The sequence below is a fragment of the Octopus sinensis genome, linkage group LG2 (assembly GCF_006345805.1).
Source record: "Octopus sinensis linkage group LG2, ASM634580v1, whole genome shotgun sequence".
NCBI classification, from domain to species: Eukaryota; Metazoa; Mollusca; class Cephalopoda; order Octopoda; family Octopodidae; genus Octopus; species Octopus sinensis.
In genome coordinates, this window is record NC_042998.1 from 62,259,582 (window position 1) to 62,272,802 (window position 13,221).

General features: G+C 40.1%; 1 protein-coding gene across 1 annotated transcript in view; it reads left to right on the plus strand.

Moving 5' to 3' along the window:
• Window positions 1-13,221, plus strand: part of LOC115229530 (thioredoxin domain-containing protein 11) — an 89,479-nt gene that overhangs the window by 13,741 nt on the left and 62,517 nt on the right. The window contains exons 2-6 of the mRNA XM_029799865.2: window positions 1,236-1,458; window positions 6,831-6,951; window positions 9,235-9,341; window positions 10,922-11,015; window positions 11,953-12,068. Coding sequence (XP_029655725.1) covers window positions 1,236-1,458; window positions 6,831-6,951; window positions 9,235-9,341; window positions 10,922-11,015; window positions 11,953-12,068 — 661 coding nt within the window. The remainder of the gene's footprint in view (window positions 1-1,235; window positions 1,459-6,830; window positions 6,952-9,234; window positions 9,342-10,921; window positions 11,016-11,952; window positions 12,069-13,221) is intronic.

Below are 13,221 nucleotides of genomic sequence, written 5' to 3' on the forward strand. Positions count from 1 at the left end.
CTCACTCCCAGTGGCCTACCAGCATGCTCAACAACCAGAATTTCTGAGGACCCATATTATTGCTAGATAGTCATTGACCCTACACTAATTTCATCTGTCCTTTTGTTTTTAGTCCTGCTGGGTTTCTAGCAATCCTCCTCACCAGGCAAGCCTAGTGGGGGTGCTGGTTTAGTCCCCAACAACTCAGCCATGTAACAGATTGTACTGGATTCCATGTTACTAGTAACACGCATGAGAGGCTTCACAAATGATCCAACATATATACATATATACAAACATGTTTTTATATATTTATATATATATATATATATATATATATATATATATATATATATGTATATACATATGTATATATATGTTTTGTATGTATGCGTGTATATGTTAATCATTGTTAATGATGACATGTTGACACTGAAGGTTGTTTTTATTTCCACTCTGGGTTGTATTGATGCAGTAAGTCCCAAAGCCCAGGTTCAAGTCTCACAGGCAGCTTCTGACTGTTACCACTGAAGGGGTGAAGGTTGGCAACAGGAAGGATATCCAACCATAGAAAGTCTGCCGCAACACACTCCATTTAACCCATGCAAACATGGTAAAGTAGATGTTAAAATGATGATGATGCATAAATTAACATGGAGTTTTGACTGAAACTTTTAATTTAGATTACCTTAATAGGTGCAAGCATGGCTTTATGGTAAGAAGTTTGCTTTCCAACCACATGATTTCGGGTTCAGTATCACTGCATAGCATCTTGTGCCTTCTACTATAGCCTCAAGTCAACCAAAAGCCTTGTGAGTGGATTTGGAAAATGGAAACTGAAAGAAGCTTTGTGTGTGTGTGTGTTACAATGTCCTTGCCTTGACATGATAGTAGTAAATGAGTGTCACTGTCATACATGTGTAAAACTTATCTGGCTAGGAGGAAATCTTACCTTGCTTTAAAACAGGTGAGGGTTGGAAGCAGGAAAGGCATGCAGGCATAGAAAATCTGTCTCAATGAATTCCTCCTGACCCATGCAGGCATGGAAAAGTGGATGGGAAAAACGATGATGTTAATGACTTTAAAACAGAAAGTTTGGATCATAGAACCAGGGGCCATTCTAAGGCAGGTTGCTATCAAAAGGATTAAATATGATTTCTATGTGGTTTTATATTTTCCTAAGAGCCTAATTGTTTCTCCTTTCTGCAACTTCCATGACTTTTCATGCGTTTTTTCAAATTTTTTTCTTTTCACAGTGCATTCAGCTCGAAGCCTGTTATTCTGCCTCCGATGCCCCCTCGGAGGTTCTTCCCTTTTGACTCTCTGGTTGTGGAATTCCCTTTTGGCTCTATCAGTTCCCTGCTAGACTTTGTAAGAGATGATGAAATCATTTTCGTCATGTACTACGCTCCCTGGTGCACCAGGTCGATGGCTGTCAGATGGGAGTTCCATAAAGCAGCCAGTTTCATGAAAGACCAGGTAAGTTTTTAATTTCCTTCTACATATAAATGTGTATTATTATATTGCTTTCAAATTTAGGCACAAGGCCAGCAATTTCAGGGCAGAGAGTGGATCGATTACATCGACCCCAGTGCTCAGCAGGGATCTATTTTATCAACCCTGAAAGTATGAAAGGCAATGTTGACAGTGGTAAAATTTGAACTCAGAACATCAAGGCAGACGAAATGCCTCTAGGCACTTTGTGCAGTGCAATAACGATTCTGCTAGTTCACTCCCTTAATTAAACCGTTATAATCCTTTCTACTATAGGCACAAAGCCTGAAATTTTGGGGGAGGGCACTAGTTTATTACATCAACCTCAGTACTTAACTGGTACTTAATTTATCAACCCTGAAAGGATGAAAGGCAAAGTTAACCTTGGTGGAATTTGAACTCAGAACATGAAGACAGGTGAAGCATTTTGCCTGGCATGCTAACAATTCCGCCAGCTCATAGTCTTAATAATAATAATAATAATAATGGTTTCAAATTTTGGCACAAGGCCAGCAATTTCAGGGCAGAAGGTTGACTTTGTCTTTTATCCTTTCGGATCGATAAATTAAGTACCAGTTAAGTGCTGGGGGTCAATGTAATCAACCTGAAAGGATAAAAGACAAAGTCGACCTTGGTAGAATTTGAACTCAGGACATAAAGACGAGTGAAATGACACTAAGCATTTTTTTCTGGTGCTCTAATGATTCTGCTAGCTTGCCGTCTTAATAATAATAATGACAATGAAAGCAAACAGCGCCGGATCATAGATATAGCATGCCCAGCTGACAACAAGGTATGCAATGAGGAAGAAAGAAAAGTCAATAGGTATGACAGGTTAGCTTGGGAGGATAAGCAGTTGTGGTCGTCGAAAAAAGGTGGTAGTAGTACTAGTAATTGTTGGAGTTCTTGGAACAGTGAGTAAAAATCTTGAGAAGTACATGGAAGGTATAGGGGCTGCAATAAGAGTGGAGCACTTACAGAAAACAGCACTGCTTGGGACTGCTCTAATACTCTGGATGGTGCTCGAAAAATAAGGGGTGTTACTTTAGTTTACTGGTAGTGAACAGCTGACACCATTGTACATCCCTAGCGTTAGAAGCTGTGCAAAGACAATATAATCATCATCATCGTTTAGCGTCCGCTTTCCATGCTAGCATGGGTTGGACCATTCAACTGGGGTCTGGGAAACCAGAAGGCTGCACCAGGCCCAGTCTGATCTGGCAATGTTTTTATGGCTGGATGCCCTGCCTAACGCCAACCACTCCGTGAGTGTAGTGGGTGCTTTTTACGTGCCAGACGAGGCTGGCAAACGGCCACAATTGGATGGTGCTTTTTACGTGCCACTGGCACGGGGGCCAGGCGAGGCTGGCAACGGCCAAATAATAATAATGATAATAATGATAATAATAATGGTTTCAAATTTAGGCACAAGGCCAGCAATTTCAGGGTAGACAGTAGGTTGATTACATTGATACAAGTACTCAACTGGTACTTATTTTATCAACCCTGAAAGGATGAACGGCAAAGTTGACTGGTGAAATTTGAACTCAGAACAAACGGACAGTCGAAATGCCACTAAGCATTTTGGCCAGTGTGCTTAATGGTTCTGTCAGCTCAATGCGCTGCCTTAATGTATCTTATTATATCAATACCATGTACATATAAATCATCATCTTCATCATTTAACGTCTGTTGTCCATGTGGGCATGGGTTGGATGGTTTGACCAGGGCTGGCAAGCTGGAAGGCTGCACCAAACCCCTGCCTGATTTGGCATAGTTTTCTATGGTTGGATGCTCTTCTCCCTGACAAGAGTGTAATGAGAGCTTTTACATGGCACTTGCCTGACACAGGTATCTGCCACAACTAACAAGACACAGGTATCTGCCAACCAACTTCCAAACAAGAGTGTAATGAGAGCTTTTACATGCCACTTGCCTGACAAAGGTATCTGTCACGATTAATGTGACTCAGGTATCTGCCAGTCAACTTCCTAACGAGAGTGTAATCAGAGCTTTTACATGCCACTTGCATGACACAGGTATCTGCTATGACTAACGAGACACAGGTATCTGTCACGACTTTGATTTTGCTCAGCTTGGTGGGTCTTCTTCTCAAGCACGGCATAATGCCAAAGGTCTCGGTCATTGCCTCTGAGAGGCCCAACACTCGAAGGGAACTCAACCATTTGGGCAAAAGTGTATCTATTTATACTTACTGAAAGTTTGCTAAATTGAAGGGTTAGTTTCTACAGCTTGATGCCCTTCCTTATACGAAACTACTTTACAGAGTGTACTTGGTGTATTTTATTGCAGCACTACCACTAGTAGGGGCCCTTCAATATTGGGGTTTTCTGTACACAGAGATTAGAGAGTCCTCACCACTCAATAAAATGTTTGCTTGCTTAGGGTTATGTGGTTGAGGAGGTGAATAGAAGAGATAGCAATGACAGAAGAATCAAGATGGGTGTGAGAGAGGAGTGAAAGTGTAATTAGTAGAGGCAAAGTGATTAGGGTGAAAGAGTAGAAGATGGAGTGAGAGTGCGATGGATAGTAATAGAGGTACATGAATAGCAAGAGTGAATGATGGAGGGTGTCAGTACCAGGAGACCTGGTAGGGGAGCAGAGAAGCATTCACTGACTGTAGAGAGTGTACTGGGTGCGTTATATTGTAGCAGTTGTACTAGAAGTGTTCCTTTGTACCCCATATGAGTTAAAAGTACTCAGAATATTGAGATATGTATGTATGCTCAAGGTTATATAACCAAGGAATTGATGGGAGAGAGATTGAAGGAAAAGAGATGGGAAAAGGGCTGGAATGGGTGGGTGAAAACAAATTTATGGAATGCAGAAAGAAAGTCTTTGTTGGGAGAGAGAGTGATGACTGGCAGGACAGAAAAGGTCAAGGTAAAGTGTATTGTGTACACCGGGTCCAGTGCAGTTTCTTATACAAAGCCCTCATAATAGGCAAGAAAAGTAAGATGAAGAGGATGGTGCCATGGGGATGAAATATGGTTGGGCCCCTTGCTATCTTCCATGATGAGAATTGTGTGATAGAGAGATAAGAGTGAAAAAGAAGCATAGCTGTAACTGGCCCAGTCTGTTTAAGTGTAAAAAGATACCATGCAATAATAATATTAATTTCTGTGAGTATTTAACTCTGGCTTCCCAATTACAAAGGTTTTCAGTTCAGTACCACTGTGCAGCACCTTGGGCAAGTGTTTTCTTCTATAGCCCTGGGCTAACCAAAGCTTTGTGAGTGCCTCTGGTAGACAGAAAGAGGCCTGTCATGTGTGTATATGTAAGTGGTGTTAGGAAGGGCCTCCAACGATAAAAACCATGCAGAAATAGTGGGGCTTGGTGCAGTCCTGGAAAACCATCCAACCCATGCCAGCATAGAAGACAGATATTAACAGATGATGATGTCATCATCATCATCATCATCATCATCATCATCATCGTTTAGAGGCTGCTTTCATGGATGGTGCCATGGGAATGAAATATGGGTGGGCCCATGCTGGCATGGGTTGGACGGTTCAACTGGGGTCTGGGAAGCCAGAAGGCTGCACCAGGCCCAGTCTGATCTGGCAATGTTTCTACGGCTGGATGCCCTTCCTAACGCCAACCACTTCATGAGTGTAGTGGGTACTTTTTACGTGCCACCGGCACAAGTGCCAGACGAGGCTGGCAAACAGCCACGATCGGATGGTGCTTTTTACGTGCCACCAGCATGGTGGCCAGGCGAGGCTGGCAATGGCCACGGGCGGGGTGTGTGTTTTGTCTCCTTGTCTTGACATTGTTTGATAGTTTTAAACAAGTGTTGCCATCATGCAGAGCTAGTGTCCTTTGTTTTCAAACTTCCATGAAAACTTGTCCAGCCATAGGGAAATATTTGCATAGAAACAGTTAAGGAATGGTGACAGGAATTGCATCCAGTTGCCTCACTGAATTCTGTCTCATCCATATGACCGTGGAAAAGTGGATTTTATAACAATGGTAGCCCTGTCAGTGCAGGTGCCACTTAAAAGCATCTAGTCTACACTGTAAAGTGGTTCGTGTTTGGAAGGGCATCCAGCTGAAAAAAACCTTACCAAAACAGACCTTGCCTGTGCCACATAAAAAAACGCTAAGTCCACTCTGTTGAGTGGTTGGTGTTAGGAAGGGCATCCAGCTGCAAAATTCCTGTCAAAATAGTTATAGAAGTCTGGTGCAGGCTTTGGCCTGGCCAGCTCTTGTGGTACTGTCCCACCCATGCTAGCATGGAACACGGACATTAAATGATGATGATGATGCTGTATAACTCAATCTGTAGAACTGGAGGAGAATCAACTGAATGTTGTGAGAAATTATCTGCAAATGGCTTAGTCTATCTAACAGTAAATAGATACTAAGGGTGTCATTAAAGTTCATTATTGACTCAAGTACACAGCCTGTAATTGTTCTTAATTGTGCTTTAATATCCAAGTTTAATGAACTAGTTTAATAGGGCAACGTATTGAATGTATGTCTGAAGGGTTGGTCGATAGATTTGCTAGGTCATAAGTTGACAGCCTTGCTATAATTCCAATTACTTAATTCACTGGAGTTGAAAATAAGGTACTATTATTTCATAGCTGTGTGGTCTGTGTCAGTAAAGGTACCCAATTTTAAACAGTCTCAGAAGTTAGTTTTCTAAATAAATATATAAATTTTTCAGAATTTCACAAACCACATCATAATATTGTGTGTGTGTATGTGTGTGTGTGTTTTGTTGTGTCAAAGCTTTAAAAGTTAATATGTAAATGTGTGTGTTTATGCATGTGTATATATGTATATATATATATATTATATATATATATATATATATATACACACACATATATATATATATATACACACATATATATAAACACACACATTATATAAATGTGTGTGTTTGTGCATATAAATGTTTCTGTGTATCTGTATATATATGTATGTATGTGTACGTATATATATATATTTATTGTTTATATAAATGTGTATGTGTGTGTATGTATATGTATGTATGTATATATATATGTGTGTTTGTATATACAATGTAGGTAGGTAGGTAAGGTAAAATCCCAGCTGTTTCCACTTGAAGCACTTAATCCAGTATGTAGTTATTGTTGTTGCATTGATGTGAGTTATATATTATAGTTGAGAATTCTGAATGTATTGTTTTCAGAGTTTTTGTATAACAAAGCAGGAAGTTGAGTCAATCTGTTACTTCTGCTTAATACTAATAAAAACACACACACACACACACATGCACACACACACACACACACCACACACACACACACAAGTACACAGATAATTATCAACATTTATATATAATTATGTCTCACTATTTTCAGGTCAAGTTTGTGGCTGTTAATTGTTGGTGGAATGAAGGAGAATGTCATCGAAAGTATAAATTCATATCCCATCCAATGTTGTATGTTTATCATACCAACTTGGATGGTTTTCAGTACACAGGTATTACCATTTATTCAGTTTTCTATAATGAGGTTTCAATAAGGCTAAAGCATGTCTGCAGTTCTCTCCCTTACTTGCTGTAATTGTACAAGTGTTTGGCTAATAATTTCTTTTTCCTTCACCACATGATTATTTCTAGATCATCATCAGCATCATAATCATTTAACATCCGTTTTCCTTGCTGGCATGGGTTAGATGGTTTAACTGGAACTAGTAAGCCAGAGAACTGCAACAGGTTCCAGGCTGATTTAGTTTTGGTTTTTACAGCTGGATGCCCTTCCTAATGTCAACCATTCCAAGAGTGTAGTGGGTCCTTCTACATGTCACCGTCACGGTTGCTTCTTACGTGTCACTGTCATGGGTACCTTTTATGTGCCACCGTCTGGAGTGCCCTTTTATGTGCCACCATCATGGGTGCCTTTTATGTGTCACCAGTTTTTTTAATGTTTACTATGTTGAATATGTAAATACATCATTATCATCATATTCTTTTTTTCTTTTATATTTTAATTTGTTTCAGTCATTTGACTGTGGCTATGCTGGAGCACTGCCTTTTAGTTGAACAAATTGACCCCAGGGCTTATTTTTTGTAAGCCTTGTACTTATCCTATTGGTCTTTTTTGCCGAACTGCTAAGTTACGGGAATGTAAACACATCAACATCGGTTGTCAAGCAATGGTGGAGGGACAAACACACACACACTCACACAAGCTACTTACCACACAGCCATGTACTTTTCCATGCTTGCTATATATACGATGGGCTTCTTTCAGTTTCTGCCTACCAAATCCACTCACAAGGCTTTGGTCAGTCTGAGGCTATAGTAGAAGACACTTGCTCAAGATGCCATACAATGGGACTGAACCTAGAATCATTTGGTTGGGAAGCAAGCATTTTACTACACAGTCACAGATATATATATATATAAAAGAACTATATGTAACAAGGGTGCTTTTTTTTAAAGACACCAGCTTTGCTTAAGACAGGAGTCCAAACACTTGGAAGCAACAAAAACCACACTGTACTTACACTGGCATGGTTTTACTTGAAGCTCCTCTCTGACACCTAATCTTGTTAATTTTATGCTGGGTGTTTGGTGTTAGAAAAGGCATCCAGCTGTAAAATTCCTGCCAAAACAAATACAGAAGTCTAGTGCAGGCTTCGGCCTGACTGGCTCCTGTCAAAGCGTCCCATCTATGCCAGCATGGAAGGCAGATGTTAAACAATAATGATGATGTTTCCAATCCATAGTTCTCTCTCAGAGAAAATGGTTAATATGTAAATATGATTTACTTGGTCATATTTATGAAACAAGTGGGACCTCACACTTTTTCAAGACACACTCATAATAGGAGTGAAGCCCATTGTTAGCAAGCCAATTAAACATTTGGTAATTTTACAGTGCTGTCACTAATTACAGGGGTGGTTTGTCACTGTCATATGCGCAATTCATTCATTTCAAGTCTTCTGTGAATACATGTCTGACTATAGGGAAATATCACTTTGCTTTGAAGCAGATGAGGGTTGGCAACAGGAAGGACATCCAGCTGTAGAAAATCTGCCTCAGTAAATTTGGTCAGACCAATGCAAGCGTAGAAAAGTGGACATGAAAACAGTCGATGGACCATGACATAGCATTAGACGATATGGAAGCATCTACAAATATTATTAAAGTGTGAATATAATTAATCATTTTGTTGTCATGGCCAATGTGAGTATTGCCTAACCAGCACCTGTGCCACTGGCATGTAAAAAGCACCATTTGAACATGGTCAATGTCAGTGTCGCAGGACTGGCTCCCGTGCTGTGGCATGTAAAAAGCACCATTTGAGCATGGTCGATGTCAGTGTCGCAAGACTGGCTCCCGTGCCGTGGCATGTAAAAAGCACCATCAGAGCATGGTCAATGTCAGTGTCGCAAGACTGGCTCCTGTGCCGTGTCATGTAAAAGTACCATTTGAGTGTGGTTGATGTCAGTACCGCCTGACTGGCTCCCATGCTGGTGACATGTAAAAAGTACCATTTGAGTGTGGTCGATGTCAGTGCCATCTGACTGGCTCCCATGCCGGTGGCACGAAAAAGCATCCACTACACTCTTGGAGTGGTTGGCATTAGGAAGGGCATCAAGCTGTAGAAACCTTGCCAGATCAGATTGGAGCCTGATGCAGCCTCCTGGCTTGCCAGTCCTTAGTCAAACCCATGCCATCAGGGAAAGCAGACGTTGAACAACAATGATGATAATGATGATATTTCAATAATGATTTATTTTTTTATATAATTACAGGTATCCCTACAGCTGATTATTTTGTACATTTCCTTGAAAACCTTATTTATCCAATTACACATCTCTTTGATGAAAAGGGTATCAAGAAGTTTGTTTCTTTACATGATGTGAGTATTTCTTTCTAATATATCTATGTCTCTTTCTTAAATACTAATTGTCTGAATGAAATAATAGCAATACTACTACTACTACTAGTAGTAGTAGTAGTAGTAATAGTAATAATAATAATGATATAATAATAATAATAAAAATAATGGAGTCCAACCCATGCTAGCATGGAAAGCGGACGCTAAACGATGATGATGACTACTACTAATAATAGTAATAATAATAATAATAATAATAATAATCCTATTATTGGCACAAGCCCTGAAATTTGGTGGGTACTTATTTGAGTAATAATGAATTACTGAAGAAATAATAAATTACTGAAGTTGATTTGTCTGACTAAAATTCTTCAGGGTGGCGCCCCAGCATGACCACAGTTTAATCACCAGAACAAGTAAGAGAGAAGGTAAAAGATCATCGTCATCATCATCACCAGCATCCACTTATCCATGCTCCAAGAAGTCAGATGGAATTTGATGATGCAAATTCTGTATAGTCAGATGCCATTTGTATTACTGACTCTCACCTGTTTCCCAGCATTGTAATATGTGGTCTGATCAATAAGTAGCCAGACTGTTGCTATAGTAACAAAGCTAAAGCACACAGAGTGCAGCTGCTGAGCACAGATTGATCTTGAACTCTGCTGTGCATATGCACCAAGTTTTAATGTTCTAGCTCACTTCCGCTATTTACAGCAGTGCTTGGAAGGAAGGTGTGTAGCATGTGATTGTTGCATTGGCCATGAGAGAGAATTTAGCAGAGAATCGGCATGAAATTTTGCCAAAGGCTTGGCGATATCTGCTCAGAGGCCTATGCAAAGTTTTCAAAAAGTTCTCTACGTTCTTGACGCAATCAAGGAGATCTTGTGCAACTGAAACCCGAGTGTGTTTTTGGTCAGCTGGAAGCTGGCAGACACGTCTCGTACACAAATCTTCAGTGATAACGAACTGAACTGAATTGTAACTAATCTGCACATTCTCTGATAACTCATGGATGGTGATTCGACGATTTTCCCTTACACCTGCACACACATCTGCAATGTTTTACTCAGTTCTGCTGGTTGCTGGTCTCCCTAAACGTTCGTCACTATTGACATTTTTTCAGCCATCTTGGAAACGTCTGAATCACTTGTACACTTGTGTGCAGCTCATTCACACCTCTCCACATGCTTTCTGCAACTTTGTGTAGGCCTCTGAACAGGTATCGCCATGACAACTTTCTGTCATGGTCAATGTGACACACCTTCCCTCCAAGTACTGCTGTAAACAGCAGAAGTGAGCTAGAACATAGGAACTTGTTGTGCATGCACAGCAGCGGTCAAGGTCATTCTTTGCCAGGCGGCTGCACTCTGCCTGCTTTAGCTTTATTACTATGGCCTCGTATTTCGACATGGGTGAACAGATTTCCATGGAAGACTGGAAACAAATGACACTACTTCTAAGAAGTGGTGTTCCAGCATGCCAAAGAACCGTTAACAACACAAAGTACTTACAAATTTTCTAAAAACAAACATATGAAAAACCCAGCAAAATGTTTCTTATTTCTTTTATATATTTATTTTACCGTTTTTCTTTTCTAGAATGCTGTAATTGGTTATTTTGATTTTAATTCCTCCCCTCAACCACCAGGATATCAACAGTTTTATTATGCTTCAATGAGAGCAATTGAACGAAGTAAGTACTTTTTACGTTTTTCTACTTGTTTTTTTTTTTTTTAAATAATGGTTAATTACTAGTTATCCCCTGTCTGCAAATTGTTTACTGGTTTTATGCATTCAAAGATATGTGGAATAAGAGATCCGTCACTTGTAAAACTGATAAGGGTTTATGACAAGAAGAGTCCCTGGTTGTAAAAGAATGCCTGAACCTTTATTCATCACCATAGAAAAATCATCATCATCATTGTTTAACGTCTGCTTTCCATGCTGGCATGGGTTGGATAGTTTGACTGAGGACTGGTGAACCAGAGGCTGCACCAGGCTCCAATCTGATCTGGCAAAGTTTCTACAGCTGGATGCCCTTCCTAACACCAATGCTCTTCCTAATATGGATGTAAAACAGTCACAAAAGTCTGGTGCAGGCTTCGGCCTGGCTGGCTCTTGCAAAACCATCCCACTCATGCCAACATGGAAGGCAGATATTAAACGATGATGATGATGATGATATGGTTTTATTTTATGTGCCTCCTCCTCATCTTCAGTAGTTTGACTCTTTAATGCGTCCATCATAGTCGTTGTTGTCCTCCTCACTCCTCCTCTGCCTCATTTGTTGCCCTCCACCTTCCTCCCATTCTCTCTTTACCCATCTCACTCCTACCCTTTCTCCATCCTCACTCTCCCTCTTCCTCTGTTCCTCCCCGTACTTCCTCCCACTTCTTCCATCTGTCTCCTCTTACCTGCATCTTATCTACTTCTCCCAATAATTTTAATGCCTGTTTCTTTATACATTTTTGGGTACCACTAACAGCATAAAACAACATAAATCCTCTGTTATCTTGTCTGTAAAGAACAAATATTCTGTAATCTAACCTTACCATTTTCTCTCGGGTTTTCTTTGTTCCACCCCAGTTATGTTAGCAATCCACCCTCATACATTTTTCTCTTTATTTCAGGTCCTGTTCAAATACTCAAGTTTGGAGTTCTAACTTCTCCTTATCATACCGATATATTAAATATGCCACCCAAAAGTAGTTCGGCAGTTTTGGTGAAACATGGCAGTATCATATTGGTATGTATGATTTTTGGTTAAATTCTTCATTTCAGCTGTCTAGTTCATCCTTGCAGTTCGCTGCACTGCTTGTGCAAGTGTGTTTTGGTGCATGCCACCTGGTCATTTGAAATGACCGCTCTAGATCCAAATTGGTGATGCTCCAGTATGAACACACCCAACTAGCTTCAACCAGTAAATGAGTACTATAGAAGTTTAATTTTTGGTCAGTGCCCCCTGACTTGCTCCTGTTCCGGTGGCATGTAAAAAGCACCATCCGAATGTGGCCGATGCAAGTACCTCCTGACTGGCCCCCGTGCCGATGGCACGTAAAAAGCACCATCCGAACATGGCTGATGCAAGTACTCAGTGACTGGCCCCTGTGCCAGTGGTATGTAAAAGGCACTATCCAAACGTGATTGATGCTAGGTTCGCCTGACTGGCTCCTGTGCCAGTGGCATGTAAAAAGCACCCACTACACTCTCGGAGTGGTTGGCGTTAGGAAGGGCATCTAGCTGTAGAAACTTTGCCAGATAAGATTGGAGCCTGGTGCAGCTGCTGGCTCTCCAGACCTCATTCAAACCATCCAACCCATGCCAGCATGGAAAACGGATGTTAAACGATGATGATGATGATGATTTGTCCATGTGTTTGTGTGTGTGTGTATTTGTGTATGTGTGTGTGTGGGGGGGTGGAGGTGGAAGGCTTCATTAACATCTGGTTTCTTTTTTAGCTTAAGATGGGCATCTAAGGTCATTTTGGCTGGCCTGCAAAGGTTATGCTCAGAGCTCCTTGTTTATTAAACCTTAGATAAATAGATGGATATGATTCAACTTTGCTCAGTCTACTACTTTCATGTAGTCAATTTAATTAGCATTTACCATTTACATTCTGAACATTTGGCATTAAGAACTGGATTGATTTATAAGCCAATAAATCAGAAATTTTACTAAAATAGTTTAATCTGGTGAAATGCTGAAAGTTTATTAAATAATCATGCTTTGCATAATTAAAAAAATCTGTTTCTTCAATGTTTCATTTAAATTTTATGCTAATATTTCTTAACTTTAACTTGCAGTTAAAAGTTGACCACAATATTTATTTATGTGGTATATTCATAAAGTGGAAATGTGTGTGTTTGTGTGTGACAGATAGAAAAACATAAATATTAAAA